The 23,211-nt window shown below is 51.2% G+C and overlaps 7 protein-coding genes across 7 annotated transcripts; 3 read left to right on the top strand and 4 right to left on the bottom strand.

The window, feature by feature from the left end:
- Nucleotides 1-1,682: 1,682 nt before the first annotated feature.
- On the top strand, nt 1,683-3,885 carry J4E92_010117 (uncharacterized protein; the record flags this gene model as incomplete). The annotated part of the gene is made up of 2 exons (XM_051501458.1): nt 1,683-3,716; nt 3,760-3,885. 2 exons carry the CDS (start codon nt 1,683-1,685, stop codon nt 3,883-3,885), a joined length of 2,160 nt encoding a protein of 719 aa, XP_051348387.1.
- Nucleotides 3,886-4,902: 1,017 nt separating this feature from the next.
- Nucleotides 4,903-5,669, bottom strand: SOD2 (Superoxide dismutase [Mn], mitochondrial; the record flags this gene model as incomplete). The annotated part of the gene is made up of 3 exons (XM_051501457.1): nt 4,903-5,049; nt 5,105-5,563; nt 5,622-5,669. 3 exons carry the CDS (start codon nt 5,667-5,669, stop codon nt 4,903-4,905), a joined length of 654 nt encoding a protein of 217 aa, XP_051348386.1.
- A 2,547-nt stretch (nt 5,670-8,216) lies between these two features.
- On the bottom strand, nt 8,217-8,474 carry J4E92_010115 (uncharacterized protein; the record flags this gene model as incomplete). Its single annotated transcript, XM_051501456.1, has 2 exons — nt 8,217-8,413; nt 8,468-8,474. The coding sequence occupies 2 exons, from the start codon at nt 8,472-8,474 to the stop codon at nt 8,217-8,219; spliced, it is 204 nt and encodes a 67-aa protein (XP_051348385.1).
- Nucleotides 8,475-13,862: 5,388 nt separating this feature from the next.
- J4E92_010114 (uncharacterized protein) lies at nt 13,863-16,945 on the bottom strand (the record flags this gene model as incomplete). Its single annotated transcript, XM_051501455.1, has 4 exons — nt 13,863-14,889; nt 15,832-16,188; nt 16,260-16,472; nt 16,542-16,945. 4 exons carry the CDS (start codon nt 16,943-16,945, stop codon nt 13,863-13,865), a joined length of 2,001 nt encoding a protein of 666 aa, XP_051348384.1.
- Nucleotides 16,946-17,615: 670 nt separating this feature from the next.
- On the bottom strand, nt 17,616-18,524 carry J4E92_010113 (uncharacterized protein; the record flags this gene model as incomplete). Its single annotated transcript, XM_051501454.1, has 1 exon — nt 17,616-18,524. One exon carries the CDS (start codon nt 18,522-18,524, stop codon nt 17,616-17,618), a length of 909 nt encoding a protein of 302 aa, XP_051348383.1.
- A 202-nt stretch (nt 18,525-18,726) lies between these two features.
- Nucleotides 18,727-20,991, top strand: NOG2 (GTPase required for pre-60S ribosomal subunit nuclear export and maturation; the record flags this gene model as incomplete). Its single annotated transcript, XM_051501453.1, has 4 exons — nt 18,727-18,824; nt 18,887-19,478; nt 19,528-19,686; nt 20,005-20,991. 4 exons carry the CDS (start codon nt 18,727-18,729, stop codon nt 20,989-20,991), a joined length of 1,836 nt encoding a protein of 611 aa, XP_051348382.1.
- Nucleotides 20,992-21,458: 467 nt separating this feature from the next.
- J4E92_010111 (uncharacterized protein) lies at nt 21,459-22,523 on the top strand (the record flags this gene model as incomplete). The annotated part of the gene is made up of 1 exon (XM_051501452.1): nt 21,459-22,523. The coding sequence occupies one exon, from the start codon at nt 21,459-21,461 to the stop codon at nt 22,521-22,523; it is 1,065 nt and encodes a 354-aa protein (XP_051348381.1).
- Between the last annotated feature and the right edge of the window lie 688 nt (nt 22,524-23,211).

Here is a 23,211-nt window from a genome sequence, read left to right as displayed (position 1 = left end):
ACAAGTGTCTTTCGAGGCTCTGCTTACCCGTTTTGTGAAGAGCTTGGCCGTCTCTGTATCGGGTTACATCGCCCCCAACGACGCCGCAGGTCTGAAGGCGCGCCAATCTTGGAGCAATACAACCAGGCTCTAGCCAGCACTCACAGTTGAGGCCATCTCCTGTTTTCAAGGTCCTTCGCCCCATCTTCTGGCGACTGTAGGCAGGGTCTCATCTGGTTGCATGGTTACGTCGCTGATATCGCATCCGAAGGATTCTCCTATACATGTGCAGAGTCACGGCGCTTAAGCAACTCACTGGTAACACAGAGACACTGTCGAGTGGTGACAAATACACCGAATGGCCCCCTCGCCGCACGATCGCATCAATTGAATCATCGGTTCGTCAAGAAGGAGGCGGCAGAGCTCTTGTAACACTCTCGGAAATGAAGACAGTCGACATATTCGACCCATTCTGACACAATCGTTCAATCCACATTGGCGCATATTGCTCATTTTCTCGCCTTCGAAGACGCGGCAAAACCTTCTGTGTGAGACCTTCGACCAAAACCGCGACGGTGTCGGTCCTCCGTCTCCATATCTAGTTGCATCGCCCCCAGAAACGCTACAGTCCTGACGTAGCGCCCTCATTGAACCCTTACGATCGGCCTACCATTGTTAATTAACGGCGGCGGCGAGGGTCTCGGGTTGAGACCTGTACAGCTTCTGACGTGGAAACCCTCAGTGGCCCCGATCGAAGTGCTTTCATCTTGGTGAAGGGGTGCAGTAGACCGGTAAGCATACGTCCAGTTCTCAGATATAAGAGCCATGTTTGGCAATGTATCTCTCGCATCCTCAGAAACATCATACTTTACAATCCACACTACAATCATCAGCACCCATAGATCACACTCACGACCTGAAGACGGAGATGAAGCTACTTCAAGCACTATCTCTCGTACTGATTCTTCGCAGGGTTCACGCATCCTTACCCTACGGCCTTCCTGATCTTGGTCAGTGGGGCCTGATGAATTGCTGGATGACTGATGACTAATGAATGTGCAGACGAAGACCATTTGGTACCCAGGGATCTTCAACCACCTGCTTCTAATCCTTCCAGCACCGGTATCGTTCCCTCTGGAGCACCTGTATCTTCGCTAGGAACCGTCTTTTCGACTTTTCTTGGCACATCGACGACGTCTTCCACCAGAGTTCACCCGTCTTCAGGCACAGCGCCGGTACTTGTGAGCTCTCTCGTCATCCCATCGACAGCAACCTCTTCCAACTCTTCGAGCGCTTCTAGTCGCCCTAGCTTGAACAGTTCTAGCGTCGTATACGCCAGCACGATCAACCTGACTGCAACGAGCCAGCTTCCCACTGTCGCACCAACCACAGGTGGGATAGCTCCCAATTCCTCCTCTACAACTCTATCAATTGGTCCTCAGCCATCATCGTTTGCCTCGTCCGCTGCTCGATCATCCGCTTCTCAAAGCTCACAAGGTCTCCAAAGCTCGCAATCCTCGAATTCGCTCTCCACCTCTTCAACACTAGCGCCATCATCGTCGAACTTTGCGCTACCTTCGTCACTTACATCTGCCACGCCCACCCCGAGTCTTGTAACGACCACTATCACGGCTTCCAACGGTGCACCAAGCACAGTTGTCATCACTGCCAGTCAGCAACCTCAGACCAGCAACGTTGGGACCATGTCTTCGAACCAGCCATCGCAAGCTTCTACTGCCCCTGCATCTCTTCCATCTGGTACTAGTCTCGAAGCTGTCATTGGTGGCATTGGCTACAGTCTTCCCTCCTCGGATGAAGACTCAATCGAAGTAATGCTGCTTGATGGCTCCGTTGCACAGCTCTTTGCCGGCAAAATCATCATCGGAGATCAGACTGTGACCTTACCCTCGGACTTGAGCAGCGAGACCACGCTCCCTGGGGGTATCAGCGCCAAGCCTGCCGAAGCTACAACACCTGATGACGACGATAACAACGACGGCGGTGGTGGTGGGGTCGGCGGCCTTTTCGGTGCACTTGGAGGCATTGCAAGGGGTGCGACATCCGCGCTCGGCGGAGCTATCGGCGGTGTGGATGCCGTCACGTCAGGTGCCCTGGCATTTGCTGGAGGGACAGCTGGTGCTATCTCCGGTCCACTTACAGGAGCCATTGGTGACACCGGCAAGTTCGTTTCCTCTTTGAACGGTATTCAGAAGTCGTTCCCCGGAAACGAGCTCACGAAAGGTGCTTTCGACACCTTCACCAGTGCCCATCAACTCGCTCGTCAGTCTTTGAACTGGATGAAGTCGACGCAGAACTTAGCTCAGAACTTTGACGACTTATCATCCGACGTCCAATCCAAAGTCATGTCGGGCGCGGGCGAGTTCGTAAAGGCTGGTGGTACTTTAGCTCGGTGCAAAACCGCCATGGAGGCCTTTCAGGACTTTCCTTGGGAAGACGCCGAAGTACCTAGTCAGACAGCGCAGCCTAGTGCGACAGACAAGCATACCGAAACTGCCTCGACGCAGAGTACCAAAGGGACTTCCACCACGCAGATCACCTCTCTGCAGTCGACTACAGACATGGCCTCCACGACACAGAGCACGAGCTCTACTGTTACTTCGAGCCAGACATCGTCATCTAGTAGTGAGACGCCGACACCCACAGCTGATCTCAAACGAGAGTACATGATTTCTTCCAAACATGGCACGCCTTGGACAAGTTTCAAAACCCTCATTGACAACCTTGACGGAGGTGAGGGATTCTTGGCCAGATTCGACAGTATTGAAAGTTACATGTACGTCACCATGCTCAACAGTACGCAAGCAGCAGAGATAGCTGATACGAATGACTGGATTGAATGGATCGGCCTCAACACGGGCGGAGTGCCGGAAGAAGAGCTAGAGGACTTCGCAGAGGAAAGACGAGATTCCAGTGTTGAACCTGTACAGTGGTACCATATCGCTAGCAAGCACGATACGCCTTGGGAGAAGTTTAAAGCCTTGATCGACACAATTGACGGGGTCGAGAACTCACTGGTTAGATGGGACTATATCGGAAGTTATATGTACGTTGCAAAAATGACAGCCACGCGAGCAAAAGAAATTTCTGAATCCCATGACTTCATCAAGTGGATTGGTATCAACGATGGCGGAGTGCCGGAAGAAGAGCTAGAGAATCTTGCAAAGGAAAGACGAGCTGTCGGTGTAGCGCAGACTGGACAAAGGTCGCTATCAGATACGCCAAAGCCGCTCAGAATCCCTGCATCGACGATCTTGCATCCCGAAACCACATCTGGAGATGACCACCATATTCCGCCGAATGACGTGGTTTCGTCGAAAATAACTGAACATTGCGGGAATGAACTACCAGCAAGTATCGAACTTAGCGAGAGCTCTACTGCCACTTTCAATCGGACTTTATCATCCAGTAGTGAGACGCCGATCGCGACTGCAACAACCGAGCAAGAGTATGCGATACACAGCAAGGATGATACCCCTCCCGATGTATTCAAGAGTTTCATCGACGAGCTCGACGGAGGGAAAGGACACCTATATATCTGGGAGGCTCTTGGTGGGCAGCTGTACATAACTTTACTCAACGCTGCACAAGCGAAAGAGCTGCCCGAGAATCACGACTTCATCGAACATGTCTTTCGCAACACGATTGCGGAGGCTTTCGAGGGTGACGAAGCATCTCAAGTGGCGCAATCTGTACAAGCCGGAAATAATGCTGACTCAGTAAGTGGTCCACCAATGTTATCTCGTTTGCTCACATAGTCAGGATGAACGCACTGTCGCTCGTACAGTCGTCACTGTGGCCACGCCGAACCTGCTGACATTGGGCGACTTCGACTTTGAGCGGCATAGAGACGAGAACTTCTGGATCGGCGAGCATGGAACGATGTAAAATGGCCATGCGTTGTTCATTGTCACTCTAGCTTCACTTTGGTAGTTGCTTCCCCACGAGATCATTGGTCATATACTGTCTCATAGCAGGCACTCTTTCAATTCCATCCTACAATACCCTCCGCCAAAGTCAAAGGTTGCTGTGCTGACCCTGTCATGACCGAGATCCTTCTTCCGATAATACCTTTGTCGCCAACGCCGAGGTGCAATTTCTCTGGTAGTTGCATGAAACCTCTTTGTGGCGACTCTATTTCAAAAGAGTACAAAGCATCCAATGTACCTTGTTGCGTTGACGAGCAGAGATCACCGTCACAACTAATAGCATCGTCAGCATTGTGCTAGCCCTTTGGATGGACGCAACCGTGACGGACTGAACTCACTGTATGACCAGCCGGTGGCTATCCTGTTGCAAAACGTCGTCAAGCCCTTGGCATTCAACGTTGGTCCCGCATTTTGAGAGTGAGTTGGTAAAGAATAGAACCATCTCTTGGTCTTGATGTGTGCGTGCTAGGTGGGATGTTGGTCGCAGTACTGCTATCGAGCCTCCTTGACTGACGCGCGTTGAGCTGCCGTTGCACATTGCTAGACTCTGGTGAAGGAGACCTGAAGGATACAGAGAAATAACCTCGGCCTTTCAACAGTAGAAGAGTGACGATGGAAGAGCGTAGTTGGGTGAATGGACAGTGTGTAAGTATACGAGTGTAGGAAGTCAAGCCTGAGATCGATCGGCGCCGAGGGGTAGGAAATTGCGAGCGAATGATTGTCGATGGTAGCAGAGGTGCAAAGGCTTTGTAGTCTACGCACTGTTTCAGCGGCATGTGTTGCAATGTTTGAGATTTGAGAGTGAATGCGTGTCTTTGAGCAAGTTTCGGAAGAGTACCCGATTGGTCAAGCTCGGGCGCTAAGATCCACCATGGTGCTCTTCAGTGAAGGTACGTATGTATGTCAAGTTGCGATCGCAAAACCATCATATCATTCACATCGTTTCGTGCTGTCCCTACATGAGGTCTCCGCCCGCTTACATAGAAGCCTTGAGAACGCTGAAAGCATCGGCGCGCGATCCTCGGTAACGCTCCTCCGCCGTCTTCCAGTTGATGACATTCCAGATGTTTTTGACATATGCAGCTTTGCCGTTCTGGTACTGAAGGTAGTACGCATGCTCCCACTATATGTCAAATTAGTCGCCTGTGGCCTCAAGGGTCGAAGAGCCAGCAACTCACCATATCAACACCGAAGATCGGAACTTCGCCCTTGCCAACGACAGGATCTTGGTCCTTGGTCGTCACAATGGACAGCCTCTGCTCTTTGCCCATGTCGGTCTTGACCAGCCAGCCCCAACCACTTCCCTGAATGCCGAGCAGAGCGGCGTTGAAGGCTTCCTTGAACTTGTCCTCGTCACCCCATGTCGCCTTGATCTGCTTGAGCAGCTCAGGTGCAGCGGAGCTCTTGGCCTCATCCGAGCTTGCAGGTGCGAGGTTCTGCCAGAAGAGGGAGTGGTTGATGTGTCCGCCTGCGTTGAACTTGATTCCCTGTTGTATGGAGACCTGCGAGGTGATGTCCGAGGTAGAGACAGCTTCGGCCTGGGTCTTGAGAAGACCGTTCAAGTTCGTGATATAGGTTTGATGGTGCTTGCTGTGATGCAGCTCCATGATCTGGGCGGAGATGTGCGGTTCCAATGCCTATGAACTATGAGCATACTGTGCGTGGGGTAATAAAGTCATCTCAGGCTATACTAACATCGTAGGCATATGGTAACGGAGGAAGCGTGTATTGGGGTGCAGACATGGCGCCAAATTCGAAGGGCTGTTGTTCTGAAGCAAAGACTGTGGATGTAGAGAGAAGAGGAAAGAGAATGGTTGGGAACGTCGATATGCCCCGCATCCTGCCTGCCCCTCACGCAATCGATACGTATAGAAGCCGGGTACGTTCGTCAGACTGCCAGGTCGTCACCAACAGGGTGCTCTGGATGTATGCTGCCCAATTGGGTCTAGTGCACTAGAAACTGCCTCAATTGAGCGCGATGCCACTCAAATGCTCCACTATGTCTGTACTGAAATCGAAACACAGGTAGACGACGTATAGACCGACGTTGTATCAAATTTTTGTAGCAATACCTGCTGATTTGACAGAGAGAAGAACGCGCGATGGCCAGCTACAGGTAGCTGTTCAGGTGTGAATAGCCTTAATGGCGAGGCAGCAAACAGGAGGCGATGCCAATGCTCGCATTAATGACGGATTAAAGTTAGCACAGCTCTTGTTGCGCAACTTGACGGAGATACGATGTAACGACGGCGCGGTGTTGGGTGGGAGATGAGGTGAGGGAACGGCAGTACGTGTTGTTCCGGTCGGACCTCGGGGATTCCGAAGTTGACGCCGTTGTGAAACACGATCTAAGCTCGGTTGAGCTTAGCTTGATGTCGTGATCGTCACAAATCGATTGATACTGCGGACGAAGAAAGTAACTCTAGTGCGATGGTTGTACCAACGAGGCTACACATGCCTCTCGTTGGTGAGCGATATCGCTACAGCGGCAGATGCTTCAACACATGCCTTTGTAGTCCCTCCTTCTCAGCTTCAACTGCGCATTCGCTCGCAGTCCATTCCTCCTGTCTCCTCTTTCGGCGTCAACATCCCTGTCTCCAGCTAACAGCATCTGCCTCTTTATAGCTGCTTCACTTTCCGTCGTGAGAGTACCACACCTGCACCCATACCTCATGCGCGACATTCTCGCTCTCTTTCTCTTCTTCCACATTTTCCTGCCTTTTTCCCAGTCAAACTCGAAGCTTTTCGCCTCCATATCCTCTGCGACTAACTCTATTACTTCGTGCGGGTCGGTAGGGGCATGCATGTGGGTGAAGCGCATGTGCCTGGTCTCGATCGTGCTACAACCCAGTGCCCTCATTTGGTCGACGAAACGAGGAGGCGGTGACTGAGCACGATCACACCGATCACGGGCCGGCGCCCTGTGCTTTCTGGGTTTACCGATGGCTTTCACTTCTTCTTCACGGGCAGGACTCTCCCAACGGTCGAGCATGACATATGCGTCCCGCCCCAGCGTAACAAGTTCGCCGTGACTATCACTCTCGAGGAGCACAAAGCCGCCAAGTTTCCGTTGGTCAATAAACGGGTTGTGTCTCTCAGTGCACATCGCCATGCTCGGACTGGACTCGATCTGATCGCGTTGCTTCTCAGTGAGCTTGCCCGGAAACTGCATCAAAGTGACACTCGGCCAGGATCGAGCTAACCGGGCGCCTCCAGAGTAGCAACCGGGCATGTCATACTGTATGATCTTTGTTTTCACTACTGAGGATGACAGCAACTCCAGCTTTTGATGGAAATGGCGATGTCTGTCCATGTCGACATGCGCATCGTACGCAGATTTGTGGGTCCAGGATATCCATAGGTATAGTTCAGACGGCTGCTCTAGGACGCGACTCCAGTCACACTCTTGTACCCCGTCACACCTCTTCAGATCAATGAGAGCCCGAAGCACGGTACGCCATAGTTGATTGGACTGTGAGCTTGCGTAATGTATGCTTTCTGGCGCGGTGATTGTGATCCATTCGCATACATTATTGGTGATGTCGAGATCGCGTGTGTCGGACATTGTTGAACGTTGGCAATTAGGCTGGTGTCTGAGAAAGCTGTTGCAATGGAAAATGTTGTCAGCTGCATGGATACTTATGCGTGCGCGAAATGTTTTCGCAACCGGTGGTACCAAGGTACACGCGTGCGTTGGTACCCGCGATCGTGAGCAGTTTGTTCGCTACCGGAATCGCCAGCCAATCAGGTGGTAGCTATATGTGACTCGCATCTGTAGTACGCACATTTGGACCTCATCATTGGATGGAAGCCGGCCTAGGTCTTCAGCTCGAAAATCGTCACCTATGTCACCTCTTATTCCGAAATAAGAGTCCTGGGGTCGTCTCATCGAGCGTTTGAGCGTTAGCCAGACTTTTTGTGAGACATTGACAACTGTAATACCAGGACTTCTATGAAAGTACGTTCTACCCATGCCTTTTATCCAACTAAACGGATTGCCATTGATATTGTTTCGCCTATTGCGGCGAATCAATTGAATTGTTCATTTCCAATCTGACGCACACATGCTGGAAAAGAGCTGAAGTGATGGTTTGGAACGACATATTATATTCACATAAAGCTATCCTTGTGCCACTTGGCTACATCAGAATGAAGATATGGAGGTGACTGATTAGGTCAAGGACTTGAAAAGACGCATCGACGTGAGGTTGCATCGCGAGAAGTAGACGAATTGTTCAAGAGAGTCAACACGGCAGATGCATCGCTTCCAGTGCTAAAACAGTCCCCCTTTCACGGTGTGTTGCTCCGGTGACGAGCTGATCCGGCGGTCCAGTCCCAGTAGTCACCCTCCTTGAAAGGATTAACGCTGAGCCAATAAGCGAATGCAGCAAATGCATAGGGCTCTGGTGCAGTCGTCATATCTTCAGCGGGCTTCATTTGCGAATTAGGCGGCGGATTAGCGTATTTAAGCACATTGAGCGCTCCGTCTGGCAAGATAGTTAGATAATTCCTTCAACGCTGGGATATTGCATGATACATACATGCCATCTTCCATGCGCCTCCCACTTCAACTTCATCCGGTGTAATTTCGGAGCCCATGACAGCATGCACTGCCTCGTGCAGGAACGTCAAGACTGTAGGCTGACGATCTGAAATTTTGGCCAATGGCGTCACAGGCCCATTTGTCTGGTGGATCGAATGACATGAGAATTCTTTAGTCGTTTGAAAGGCGGAAGGACAGAATGTGACCGTCAGTCTCTTTTTGTTCGACTGTGGAAAGCGTGTTTCGGGACCTTTGGGCGCGTATTCGTACGTGAGACCCAAGATTCTGCCTGAATTACACACGTGTCGATCTCCGGTATCTTTCGAGACTGGGTACTTTTGGGCATGATAGAAGTATGACTTCCAAAGCGGTATCCAGTAAGCGTACAGCTTCCCTGATAACACCGCCTCCATTAGCGACGCGATTCCAGGCTTTGGGCATCAGATGTAGTGCACCACTTACAATCTCTACCCTTAGGCACTTGCAGATCGTTGATCTCTCCGTCAGTTGTGGCTAGTGGGTAGTCGTTCGAATCGTGTATGTTCAAATATCGTTTCTTTCCAGAACTGTCGACCTCGTACTCGATCTTCCCTGTCGACCGATGGTGTACATAGTCTGTTAGCGAGTGCCAATCGGAACCGCAGAATATGTAGCGATCGGGCTTCTGGACTTTATAGGGGAAGGTCAGCTGGTTGTCAAGCATTGCTTGAAGCTTGTTGAAAGTGTCTATCACAGTTGCTTTTTAGCTGTGTTCAGAAACATAGAAGGTACTATTGTGGCTATGCTTACCCCGAATAAGGAAGAGCTTGTCCAGATCATTGGTGACGACCTGATTTGTCTGGGCGTCAAAATGAATGCCAAACCATGCTGATAAGCTTGCGCGCAACATTCGTCCCTCACGATCAGTCGCATGTAGCCTCGTGTTGTCTTGAAGAACCGAATTCAGCGGCACGACCAAAGTCCTCGTATCTGTCCACCATGTGCGCAGCACTTGCAGATAGGTGTCAGTACTGTCTTTGATAGTTCTGTGACATCCTTCGAGGGTCCAGACGTCGGTAATGACGGGATGTAGTGCTGTGGTCACCGCGGAAAGATTCCATAAGGCTTTGGCATCGCCCCATGTCACCTCCAAAGCACTGACAGCCAAAAACAGAAGTGAAAGAAGAAGTAAAGGCAGTAGTTGCCTGCTGGAAGAGGCCATCGAATCTTTAGATAAGTTTATGACAAAGGACAAGAAGTAATGGAACTCTGAGGTAGGAATTTCCTGGAGAATATGATGCCGGTGTATTGCGGGGTCTTTGTACTTTCGCACCATTGGATCGTCTAGATACGAATGTGTTTCTGATGATTTCTGCTGGTAATATTAAGATACTAATCATTTCGAGCTCTGAGGCGCATAGTGTGATGATACACCGACGACCTACTGTCAACCAAAGTCTTAGCAGTATGTGATGGTGCTTCTTCAACAAGCCACAGATATAAGCGCTAAGACGAGAACTCCCTAGGCACCTCTATGACTGTCTTGATACCTTGGATTATGTTATTCGGAAACCAAACCCATTCCAATAGCTCAACCACATCTACATATAGTCGCGAGGCATTCAATGTACGTTCCTCAAGCTCTCTTATTTGAGAATCCTCTGGCTTGATACTCAGGTTTCATGGCGTTAGTGACTGCTCAAGAAATATCGGCGTCACAATCCTGTCAGTGAGTTGCCGTGACATCTCGATAGCAGCTGGGCAGTTCTCGTGTTCCGTCAAGGCGACCTCAGAGAAAACCTTGAGAAGCACTTAATCAAGACCTGTGTATGCACACTGGCATGCGAAAAGTGCGTTTCTACGAGACTTCCCAAATGAAGTGCTGTCGCGCTCATAATAATTCTCAATCCGATCTTCATGATGTCTAATAAAAGTTATCGGAGTGCATGTGGCTCATTTGCCTCGTGTTACCGTAGTGCATGAGTAACACCTGTGTTTTGACGCTATGGAAGATTTCACATCGTACTCTCGAGTAAAAAGCATGCTTGTCGATGATTGGTGTCGTCGTATGTGATCATGTGAACGGTACAGCAATGTACCCAGTGAGCATACAAAGCTGGTCGAAATGATCGCACCCAAAGACGTAACTGGACGAATTGATAGGTCACAATTGACGGTACCTAGCTTGTTTTCGATTGCGAAGCAAGTAACTGCACTGGGTCTCTAGGCAACGCTCTTTCGACTCTTTGAGTTTATGGTCGTCCTCTGTTGAGAGCTCTGAACATACGAGTGTTACTCGTGTCGCGACTGTGGACCTTGATCTTAATGAGCCCAAATAGAACTGGTCTGCTCTGGTACTAAAGCGCTGTCTGACTGGTGATAACTATCGTACCGACCCCTCACATGCTTCGGCGAGCTATCGCGCATCAGCGACTAAGGGGATTGATAGAGTGTATCTAGGTAAGTTGATGCAAAGGTAACATGATGTTCATGATTTGCACTGTGAAACACTATCTATGTGACGTGACCCACGCTCTCCTCCGCGCTGAACGATACCCACCTAGGTAGACAGTCAAGTCACGAACCTCTATATTAAAATCAAGGAATCTCATCTATCTAGAGGACACACTGATGCCAGCTCTGAGGAGATCGAGACAGTCTCTCGCCGAACGGCCACCATGTTCACGACTCGCTTGCTGCCGATTTTGACAGCACTGTTGCTTTGCCATGCACACGAGCAGGTGCTTCCAGAAGCTTTGACTTACTTTTCGACATCGTACTTTACTTTCACCACGGATGGGCTGCCAAGTCTGTCTCGTTTTACCATCTTCAGTAACTCCTCTTCGACTCGCCATTCTCCCAGCTCGACCCCCACTGACAGTTCATACACGAGCCTTAGTTCGACTGAAACTTCATCGGAAGGCTCCATACTCTCGTCGGTATTCACTGACCGAACTTCAATGAGCTCATCTTCCGCGCCCACGGCCTCTCTATCGACAGATCTCTCCACCGTTTCGAGCTCGACGACACTATCGACGTCGTACAAAGAGGGTCACAGTTTAACCAGCTCAGACGCATTGATAATATCCAGCTCGTCCACCTCGACGCCCGCTCCCGCATCCTCAACGACCTCGACCTCCTTCGATGCCACTAGTACAGTAACGAGCTCAGTGCCTATACCGACCACCAAAGCCTCAGCGGAGATTAGTTCGACCTAAAATAGTGGCAAAAGTGGCTCTTCAATGCAAGAGTCGTCTGCGACTAGCGATTCAGTGTCCACCAGTGGAGACCACTCGACCGCTGCAGATCTAACACCAACGCTTTCAGCATCCACTTCTGCTATCACATCCTCCGGAGACGCTGTGTTCTCTACAAGCTCTCATGGCGCCGAAGGGAGCTCATCTATACTACCCGGAATCGTTACTACTAGCTCGATCGCTCTAGGGACCGCGACCTTGGACTCATCCGCCACTGAAGCGCTTATTAGTGCTCGCGCGCTTCAAACATCAATCGACGCGCTGATCGAGCAGCTCAGAGGGAGAGAGCAAGAGCAAGAAACCGAAGATGAACTCGATACTCTGTTAGCATGGGTGTGGGGGTTCTTCGCTAAATTGCGACCGAAGCCTGGTGACGACGACGACGACGACGATGCCACATGCCTGTCTCACAACATCATTACCGCACTATTTCGAGCCACTCGATGCATAGCCGATACTATCCAGGCTATAAAGGCGCGTATTCATGTCGTTGGTGTTGATCTCAGCCCCGAGTTAGATGGCCTTTCCAAGCTGATCAATGGTGGTCATCCAACCTTACCTGGCTACCCGCCGTTACCCGACAATCCTGCGCCATCACTTACACTTCCGAGTGCATCAACACCCACGGGGCTATCGTCGTCTACTTCGTCGAGCAGCTGCTCTCAAGTGACTGCCACTGCATGCAGTGCCCTCTGTGACGGAAGCGGGCAGTGTTCAACAACGTGTACATCAACGTACACAGGATGTAGCGTGACCAACACGTTCGCCGCATCGACTGTCGAGTATGCCTATGGCGCATTAATGACTGGTACCCCAGACGATGATATGAGTGCCATTGAGACTCACTCGCCTCAAGAAGCCCGGCTTATTTACGACGGGGCCTACGTCATATCACACGTCAATATCACACTAGTCATCTGCGCTCAGCCCTTCTACCCTCAGGGCAATCCCGATTTTTGGATGACCCGGGAAAGCCTGCAAATGGCTAGGGACGCCTTTTGCTCGTGGATGTCCAACCACAATGATGCCAACAGAGTAGGTATAGAATATCCTTGGTCCGCTCGTGTGGAAGATCCGATCGTGATCTGTAGATCTGAGTTACTAGGCTCAGATTGCGATGAGAATACACCACAAGGCGCATGGTCTGAGGATCTATGCAAGTCTACCATTGATCGTATCATTGATGGATGTAAGTTTGTGTTTCAATCGTCTGATAATGCCATGCTTACCCATGTCCAGGCCACACGAGTGACAACGGCTTCCACCACTGGAAAGCCGGTGGCTATTACAACGATGCATGTGTTCACCTGGGCATCGAGCGAGGTACTTGGGATGGGTCTCACGATAGCTGGGCAGCGATGAAGAGACTAGGCGACAAGTACAGACCTCGTGCTCTGTGTGGCCACGATAAAGAATGTACCGTGGATGCGTGTCGTGCTGGGTTCATCGGGAAGGCTAGGTGCCTCAATGATGTTACCACGGATTTGAGTAGATGTTATTGCTGTTCGGGTTCGGAAGAAGGCAAGGAATGCGTTATTGACGTCGAAGCGTGAGGGTAGTTTCTCGGAAAACGCTGTCCTTTCTTTATCGCCATCGGTGGTCAGGTTAGTCAACATGTAATTAGAACATTCGACTCGCATTTTGTTCCCGAGATCTGCTTGCACATTCTGAACGCTCGTATGTGATATGTATGAACATAAAAGAATTGCCTTCAGAAAGCTTCCGTTTGACGTGCTGCCGATAGCCTTTGAAGATAATGTCTGTTAGGCGGTGAATGACTGTAAAAGACCACGGTCGCCGACTGTTTAACCCTCTCCCTAATGTACACGCCTAAAGTCGCTCGCGAAAGCGCTTTAACCTAGAGCGTAAAGCCTAGAGGCGATTGTATAAAGCTATGCGCTTAGCTTATTTTTGGGCGCCTCCTAGATTGTTCAAGCTCTTGTGTTGACGATACTTCTCTTTTCGAGAGGACCTGATTGTATGGGTGCATATGGATTTCGGAAGTTGTGAGTCGCTCGTTGCGATGGGTCCCTAGATTGTTAAAATACCCGGAAATAACTCCGCTTTGACGTGCAGCCGATGGCTTTTGGACACGGGTCTATTAGACTGTGAGTGCCGCTAAAATACCACTGCCTCCGACTTCCCACATCTCTATCCTCAACTCCCCGGACTCCAAGGCTGTCCAATAGCCTTCCTAAACCCCCCTTCAAACACATCAATCGTCTGATTCATATTCATCCCGCTCGCAATCGCCAGTTGCAGCATAATCCTCGCTTGAATAGGATGCACAAATCCCGACTTCGCAAAGGTCGGTGTCCGCGCCGGACTAGACGGACCATGCGGACTGCGCGTTCCAACAACGACTTGAAGCCCTTTCTCCAGCGCCTCGGTAATCTCGTCTCCGCCATTCGGCACACCGCCGTTACCTGTGCCGGCAATGACGACACCGTCTGCGCCGTTGGCATGCGCATCCAGTAGCAGCTTGCCATCGAACTCGCGGGCCGCGTAGAGTATATCCACTTTCGGCAACGTCGGATACGTCGGATACGCACTCACAGTCCCAATATCGAAATAATACTTCCACAGCGGCTGACTCGGCGTATTAAAGAAAACCGGCAAACTGTTGATGAAAATACCCAAATCACCACCAGACGTAGGACCAAAAGCATCCGGATTAGTCGAATGCAATTTCGTTACCCAATACCCAGGTATGATGCGTGCGTTGAACGCTACCATAAGTCCTCTATTCCTTGACTCAGGACTCGCAGCCAACATAACCGCGTCGAAGAAATTCGCTTCTCCGTCCCAGGAGAGGTGGGTGAAGGGTCGCATGCTGCCTGTCCCCACAATGGGCTTCCCGCAGTTGACGAGTGAGTCCATGAGGAAAGCTGTTTCTTCGAGCGAGTTCGTGCCGTGCGTGTATACAGCGCCTACGATGTCGCTGTCGGGTGAACATAGCGCGTCGTGTGCGAAGCGCGTCATGTTCATGACTAGAGCGTCGTTTGTGCCGGTGGAGCCATCGTCTTCTGTGGTCCAGTTGGACACGGCGAGTTGCGTGTTGTTGAGCAGGTACGGGTTGCGTGCTATGATGTCTTCGCCTGTTTGGCTGAGCTGCCCGTATTGCGTGTCGTCGAGCGCGCCGTAGATGGAGCCGCCGGCTATGGTACCGCCGGTGAAGAGGACGCTGGGGGCGGTTTAGATGGGAATATGGGTGTTGGGATTTTGTGTTGCACGTACAGGACTTTGGGGAGACTGCTGTTACCGCCTAGCCATGTTAGACCGAGTCGTTCGCTAGCGGTTGTTGCTTGACGGGGTTGGGAAGCTGTGGGTGCGGCGTTGCCGACCACGCTCAAAGAAGCAGTAATTGCGATATTGAAGAACCGCATGATGCTTGACGATCAACAAAAAAAAGACCCAACATTGTACACTTTGTACTACTTGTACCTTTATACTTTCACCCATCCCACTCTTGCCGTCGCCCAACTCCTCCGCTTACATCCGCGGGCATTTTGATCTGACATATCGCCGATGGCGAGCCGTGTCTTCTCATGTAGCATCACGACATCGTGCATGTTACTGTCTTGGCCATGTATATATGAGGAAGGTGTGAAGCTTGTGCTGCGAGTAGTCATGGAGTTGTTACCGTTCCTGCGTTATCGTCGAGAGATGGGCGAAGCTAGGCTGTATCAAGGGCTGGGCAAGGCCCCACGTTTGCCAAGAGCGGGGTCGGTAACTAGAGACCTCGTTGCGCCCTCTCGTACTAACGAGAACGTCGGAGGTCTAAGGTCTAAGGTCTGCTGTTACCACGACCTAGACCGAGAAGGAGATGAAGTTAGGGCGCTGCGAAGACTAGGTTATTTCCGGGTCTCTCAACAAGCCGAGAGGCGCTCGAGTGGAAGCTACGCGCAAGCTATCGGCATCACGTCAAGGCAACTGGACAGCATTGAAGTCCGGTGAGTTGAGGATTGAGATGTGTTGTTAGATATATGATATGAGTGAGATGGTAAGAGAAATGGTAAATGAGATCTGACCCTCCATCGCAAGCCCTCGAAACTCTTGGTCTAGATCACAACTCTATCTCCATTACACCAGGGTTCCCAGGAGGAATACTCACGTGCGAACTCACTTCCCCTCCTCCCACCACCTCCCCCCATCCCACCCCTTCCCGGCACTCTTCCCCTTCCCATCCTTCTCACTCTCATGCTTATGAAAAAACGCAAACTCCTTCCCAATATCACTCAACCCATCCCCCGCATCATTAACCAACATACCCTTACCCGGTCTCGCCATGAAATACGCATAACGATGGATATCCTGCGAGTTATCCATCCACGGCATGACGTCGTCCAGGAACGCCCTGATCTCGTCGTCGGTGCCTTCGGCGCGGAATTCGGTGACCCAGATGGGGAGGCCGCGGGCGACTTTGCGCGCGTTGGCGATGTGGTCTTTGAAGTTTTGGGCGGAGTTGGGGAGGGTGTTGTACCTATGCGAAGTATTTAAGTATTGGTATGGCTGAAGGAGTTGGTGGTTCTGTAGAGGGTATTAGAGACTCACCAGTGGATGTTGATGAAGTCAATGGTACATCCATCGCAGGCTTCTATGAACTTGGCTAGCCAGCCCAGACCTGTGGTATCAGAGGCTGCGGCATTGGTGACAGCGGGCGAACCGAGATACATCGCGCTGTTGAAGTTGGACAACGGTTCCATGTGTTTCTTCCAACCAGCAACGGCGGTGGGGACGTCGATGCAAGAACCGCCTGCGTCAGGACTTTTACTATCATCAGCACAACCTCCAACAACCACACCTGTTCTCACCGAAAGCAAAGACTGTACTTACATGCAGTTATCCGGCTCATTAAACCCCATCAACCACGTCGCGAACCCATTATCCTCGAAATTCTTCCTCGCCATCGCCTCGGCATTGTCTTTCCACCTTCCCGTATGATCGTCGCGCAGTGAATGCAGCATGGGGATGAAGCGGAACCAGGCAGGTGAGAGGGCGGATGAGGAGTCCCAGTTGAAGCGCCAGGTTACGTGGGTTCCATCGCCTTGGAAGAGCTTGTTGTAGGCGACGTCGTTGTAGGCTACGCCGCGGCGTTCGTGGGCGGGGGTTTGGGTGAGGGGGTCGTGTTTGGGCTTGCTGCCTTGGGTGTCGGCGGGGGTGTCGGAGGGGAGGGCGAGGGGGGTCGCGGTAGTGAGGATGGCGAACAGAAAGACTAGGATAAGGGCGAGGAGTTTCATGGTGGGCGAGGAGATCGAGGTAGAGACTGGGTGGAGAGAGGGAGTGGTGAGCTTGGGGCAATCGATGGTCTTGAATGGTGGTGTGAAATTGACGCAAAGGTAGTAAGTGAGTGGATCTTGTGAAGGGGTTCTGTGAGAGAATGTGGAGGAGTAGATATATTAGTATGTGAGCAGATTATAGGTCGATGGATCACGCTCGCTGGCCTAGCGCTGATAACGCCTTCGCAGAGGTAAAGTTGGTAACTTTGACAAACGCTTGAAGTAGAGCTCGGTCACGACCCGGGTGAGTAGCCGAAATGATTGACCTAGAGAATTCAGGCTTCACTGGCGGGCGGCGGTGCGAAGGCGGTGGATGCAATCAGAAGACTACCAATGCGATTGTTCGGGGGTGATTAGGCCAAGACGTGTGGCTTAAAATGTATTTCGTTCGTTTGTTAGAAGTCGCGAAATGACAATGTTGAGTGGAAGATGACGGACCGCTGTCTCTCCTTCACCTCACTAGCGCTTGAGCAGTGTAGCTCGCTGTCCGCTATTGGCGGCGCATGCCCAGGTCCGGAGTGAAAGGTGAACCACGGTGATTGATCAAAGTGAGGAGGCGTGCCAAAAATCATCGAGGCGTCCAAATATTGGTATACACATGAAGTACATGATACATAGCTCTATGCCGAGCTTACATCTTACCACCAGTAAGCTCCTCGGCCACCTTCTTGACGCGCTCTTTGGCAAGTCCAACACCCTCGCCGCCCTTGAGCTTGTTGAGCATATCGCCGACGCCCTCTGGTAGCGGTCCATCCCATGGGCTGAGACCGTTCCTGCCGTCTTCTCTTGGGCCCATGACGCCCCTGGCGTCCCAAGCAACAGGCTGCTCATCAGAGCCGAAGACCTTCTCTATCGCCTCGTCTAATTGTTGTTCGTCCACGATGAACTTCCGCGCGTTGGTGTATAGATCGTGTAGGCGGGAAGCGCGGATTTCCTGTATCCGGGCTACTCGGCGCTGGTATGCTCGGCTCCGGGCCTTTGTGATGTCGGGCCGTGGGGGCAGGCTGTCGGTGAGGAAGTCGCGAATGCCCTTGGCGACAGATGTCTCAGTTAAGATGTCGACTTCGCGCCGTGGTGCCGTAGCCAATTCTCGCCTCTTCGCACCGATGGCCTGGATCTTGGCCATGTACTCGGCCTCTGATGTGACCTTTCGCTCGTGCAGCGCCTTGACACCCTCCTTCAGGTTCTCTCTCCGCTTCTCCGCCAGCCTCTGCTTGTATAACCGGTAGTCGACATCCCGGCTGTATGGTCCGGGGGCCTTGACTTCTTTGGGCTCCTTCGTACTCCGGTCGAGGAAGATGTACGACTCCTTCGGGTGCTTGTTCCTCGTCTTGAAGACATCTCTTGGGATGGGGAGGTGACCCTTTACTGCTGGCTTGGCTGGGTATGTGGGCTGCAGCGGCTTCGGCACGTCGATGTAGTTTGGCGACTGCGGACCGAGGGCGAGAGCGGAAGGTGTGGAGGAGAAGGCACGCACACACAGGCTGCTACTCCAGCCATTGGCGGCTGCAGAGGGTCCGACGGGTATCCTGGGCGGCATTGCGGTGGTCCTGCCTCGTGCACTGGAATGCGGCGATGCGGAGGTGCGGCGGTCGTGTCGTCGCGCCTGCTTCGAAATTGTCGGTGCCAAGCCCCTTGGCCCCACTCTGGCTAGCTCCCGCCTCTCAAAAAAAGTTGCCCATGCCTCGCGAACTCTACTCTTCACTCTTCCCAACCCGCCAACACCACAGGAAGCAGTCGCCATGGGTGTCCAGAAGAAAGAGTACAACCGCAAGGAGCGCGAGGGCAAGACGGGCGATGGCATGGGAAATGTCAAGACCAAGGGCGCCAACTTCTACCGGTATGTCGCGCACTCTTTTTGCGCCAGGGTCTTTGTGCACAGGTATACTGACAGTTTGTTAGTGATGCGAAGAAGGTCAAACTTCTCAAGCGCCTCACAGGTGGCACAGCCGAGCGCAATGCCAAGGGAGACATCACCAAGGCCGCCGTCTACCAGAACCGCGCGGCGCCTGTCGCCCGTGTCGAGCCCAACAGGAAGTGGTTCAACAACACGCGAGTGATATCGCAAGATGCCCTCGACAGCTTCCGCTCGGCCGTGGAGGCGCAGTCCTCAGACCCGACCACGTTCCTGATGAAGCGCAACAAGCTCCCCATGAGCTTGATCGAGACACCAGGTCAGATCCCAGGCCTCAAGCAGCACGCAGCCAAGATCGCTGTTGGCAGCCAGCCTTTCTCAGAGACATTCGGCCCCAAGGCTCAACGGAAGCGCCCGAAGCTCGACTTCAGCTCCATTGAGGATCTGGCTGGTCGCACAGGAAGCATGCACGAGACCTACGTGGAGCGCCTCGAGAACGCCAAGCTGCTCTCGGGCACGTCTGGTGAGGCAGAGCAGAACGAGTCCTTCGCCGACAACCCCAACGGCGAGCTTACGTCTGCGCGCGAGTTTATCTTCATGAAGGGCACGTCGAAGCGTATCTGGAACGAGCTGTACAAGGTAAGCTTTCAAGCATCACCTCTCACAAGCCGTGTCTAACATACCCCAGGTCATTGATTCCTCTGATGTCATTCTCCATGTCCTAGACGCCCGCGACCCTGATGGCACCCGTTGCCGCTCCGTCGAAAAATACATCCGCACCGAGGCTCCCCACAAGCATCTGGTCTTCGTCCTCAACAAGGTCGATCTTGTTCCCTCCAAGGTTGCTGTAAGTACACGCCCCCTCTTCACCCCCTACACCATCCACACCCTCCTTAAGTCAAGGACCTTTTCCTATTCCATGAATACGGTTCTGTTACAAGTTGGGAAGAGCAAAAGTGGCTCGCTGGCCTAAGATCGTCTTGATCGCGGGTCGATTGGCAACCGTCTTGGTTGCCGATCAATAGAGTCACGCGTGATTTGTTTGAGTTGAGGACCGTCTCTGCACTAGCAGCTTCATGGCGGTACTCTTAGTAATATTTCGCACATTCCGTCATCGCCGTACATTATCATGTCAAGTTGATGACTACGCACTGACACTTGACAGGCTGCATGGGTTCGTCATCTCAGCAAAGAGTTCCCGACACTTGCTTTCCACGCCTCCATCAACAACAGTTTCGGTAAGGGTTCTTTGATCGCCCTTCTGCGCCAGTTCAGCTCTCTCCACAGCGACCGTAAACAGGTCTCCGTGGGTATGGTTGGCTACCCAAACACCGGTAAATCGTCCATCATCAACACTCTGCGGAAGAAGAAGGTGTGCGTCGTCGCGCCCATCGCCGGTGAAACCAAGGTCTGGCAATACATTACCTTGATGAAGCGCATCTACATGATCGACTGTCCTGGTATTGTACCACCAAACCAAAACGACACCGATACGGATCTGCTGCTCCGCGGTAGTGTACGTGTCGAGAACGTCGAGTACCCAGCACAATACATCGAAGAGGTTCTGAAGCGTGTACAACCGCGACATCTCCAGCGAACGTACGATATTAAAGATTCAGACTACAAGGGCGATGCTGTCGCTTTTCTGGAAAACTTGTGCCGGAAGAGTGGTCGTCTCCTCAAGGGTGGTGAAGCTGACATTGACGGCGCTGCGAAGATGGTTTTGAACGACTGGATAAGAGGAAAGCTTCCTTGGTTCACTCCACCACCATACAAGGAGGGTGAGGAAGCGGTGAGCGGACCCATCAACGCGAAACGTGAAGGCAAGCTTGGTGAGATGAGCAAGAAGCGAAAGCGAGGTGGTGAGAGCGAGGCCGGTGAGAAGGCTGGTACGAAACAAGACGAGTCCGACTACGATAGCGACTTTAGTGGTTTCAGCGACGAAGACGGCCTGCAAATAGATGGCGAGGATGATGATGAGGAAGAGGTGTCCGATGACGACGAAGAAGGTGGCACCACACTCGAGGCTGCCGACGATGAAGAAGCCGCCGACGTCGATGCGGAAAGCGAGGACGATGAGGTGGTGGAGAAAGAGCTCGCTGCCATAACATCGGCGCTTTCCAAGGCGAAGAAGCGGCAAAAGACCACGTAAGGTCAAAAAGATAGTTAGTTTATGATTCAAATGATACCCCGATATTACGATGTCTCAATCATGAAACAGTCCCAACCATACTCAACCTGTCAGTATCGACCTTCTTTTCATCACCCCGTGCCTCAACGTCTTATTTGTGCGACACGATTACAAACGATCCTATCGTGACACAGGCAATCCTTTGGTCACACGTCACACAGTGGTCCGGATAGGTTAGCTGGTGGAGTGGCTAACGAAAAGATGGAAGGATCACAAACCCAGGCACAACATGGGTCATCATGCAGCCCGCCGCCTCGCCACCACGCCTCGCGGGTGCCACCTGTCAGCAGTTCGGCAGACGTTCGTCCGACGGATGAGGGGCACGAAGTACTACTAGCATCCCGACAACTCGTCGCGACAATCAGACTGCAAGGCTAGTGTTCCCTATTCCTCAATCATCACAACGCTCGATTTCCCCAGACTTAACCATGGCCGCCAATCCAACTCCAAGCAAAGCTGCTCTCTCCCTGCTCGACAACATCGCTTCCCTCAGCACCGGCTTCAAAAATGGCGAAAGCGGCGCAAGAGAAGGCTTACTAGACGCATGCCGTAGCCTCATCGCAGAAGCCAGCCACCCATCCGAAAACATGCTCCACATACTCTGGGCGCAACCCACCCACCTAACCACCCTCTGGCTAGCCGTCGAGATAAACCTCTTCCAAGCCATGCGCACCATCCCAAACACCGGCGCCAGCAGCCACTCCATCGCAAAGGCCTGCTCCAAAAACTGCTCCAAAAACGTCGACCCCATCATCGTCGCACGCATGCTGCGCCACCTCGCCGCCATGGGCACGATCCGCGAAACAGGACCCGATACTTTCGCCAACACACCCACATCCCGTGCTTTCGCCGAGCAAGCATACCAAGACTCCATTCTGTTCATCGCAGAAGACTTCCAGCCTGTGCACCACTCCATGAAATCTTATTTCTCAGCCAGGGACTGGAAGTGTCCTGACAGCGGTCTTGACGCGCCGTTCCAGCACACTTACAATTGCAAGGGGAGTCATTACTTCGAGTACATGCAGCGCCGTAATCCTGAGATGGGGAGGAGGTTTGCGAGTATGATGGCGAGTTGGAGTAAGGGGAGGCCGAGGTGGTTTGAAGGGGGGTATTATCCGGTACAAGAGAGGTTGGTTGAGGGGGCGGAGGCGGGGAAGACTTTTTTGGTTGATGTGGGAGGTGGGAGTGGACATGATGTTGAGGGGCTGAGGGAGGCGTTTGAGGGACGGTTACCGGGCGGGTTGGTGTTGCAGGATAGGCCTGAGATCGTTGGGCTTGCGAGGCTTGGGCATGGTGCGCAGGCTATGTCGCATGACTTTATGACGGAGCAGCCTGTTAAGGGCGCGAGGGCGTACTATTTGCATTCTATCATTCAGGACTGGAACGACGATGTTAACACGGAGATTCTGAGAGCGATTGTGCCGGCTATGACGAAGGGGTATTCCAAGGTTCTTGTTAACGACTTCGTTGTGCCGGATCAGGGTGCGCATTAGGTGCAGAGTAAGTTCTCTATTCTTATTGCTTAATAGTGTAATAGTGTAATAGTTTGCTAATGCGTAGTAGAGGTTGTTCCTTCGCGTTTAGCCTATATAAGATATATATAAGATACACATTTACCTAAATATAGATTTTATTACTTAATAGCTACTACTATCTTAAACTATTTTATTTTTTTTAAATAATTTATAAACTATAACTATAAAAAATATTATTAATATAGACTTTCTAAAGCTTATAGTTAAAAATAATACTTACTATATATTTTATTTTAAAATTTATTAGCGTATAGCTAGGCTATTAAAGTTAATAAAGTAGACTTTTTACTATATTTTTCTTCTTTTTAAAAAAGCTTTTTTTTTAAAAAGTATTATTTATATATATAGTTAGCTATATTTTTAGTAAATAGTACTACTATATACTTTATAAATAAATAAAAAGAATTAAGTTTTTTAAAAGCTACTACTTTTTTTAACTAATACTAGTAGTATTTTTAAACTTAGCGTATAACTAAGTTAAATTCTTAGTACTTTTTAAAGTATTAAAGAAAAAAAAGTAAGTAAAAATATTAAAAGTTAGTACTAGTACTTTATAAAAAGTAGTTATAGTACTTTAAAAAGTAGCTTTAAAAATAAAAATTTAAAATACTAATATAGTTATATAAGTTATATAAGTAATAAAGAT

This window comes from Alternaria infectoria, assembly GCF_024043175.1.
Source record: "Alternaria infectoria strain BMP 0036 chromosome Unknown scaffold_31, whole genome shotgun sequence".
Taxonomy (NCBI): domain Eukaryota; kingdom Fungi; phylum Ascomycota; class Dothideomycetes; order Pleosporales; family Pleosporaceae; genus Alternaria; species Alternaria infectoria.
The sequence above is the reverse complement of the archived record's forward strand: the minus strand, read 5'-3'. Positions and strand labels throughout refer to the sequence as shown.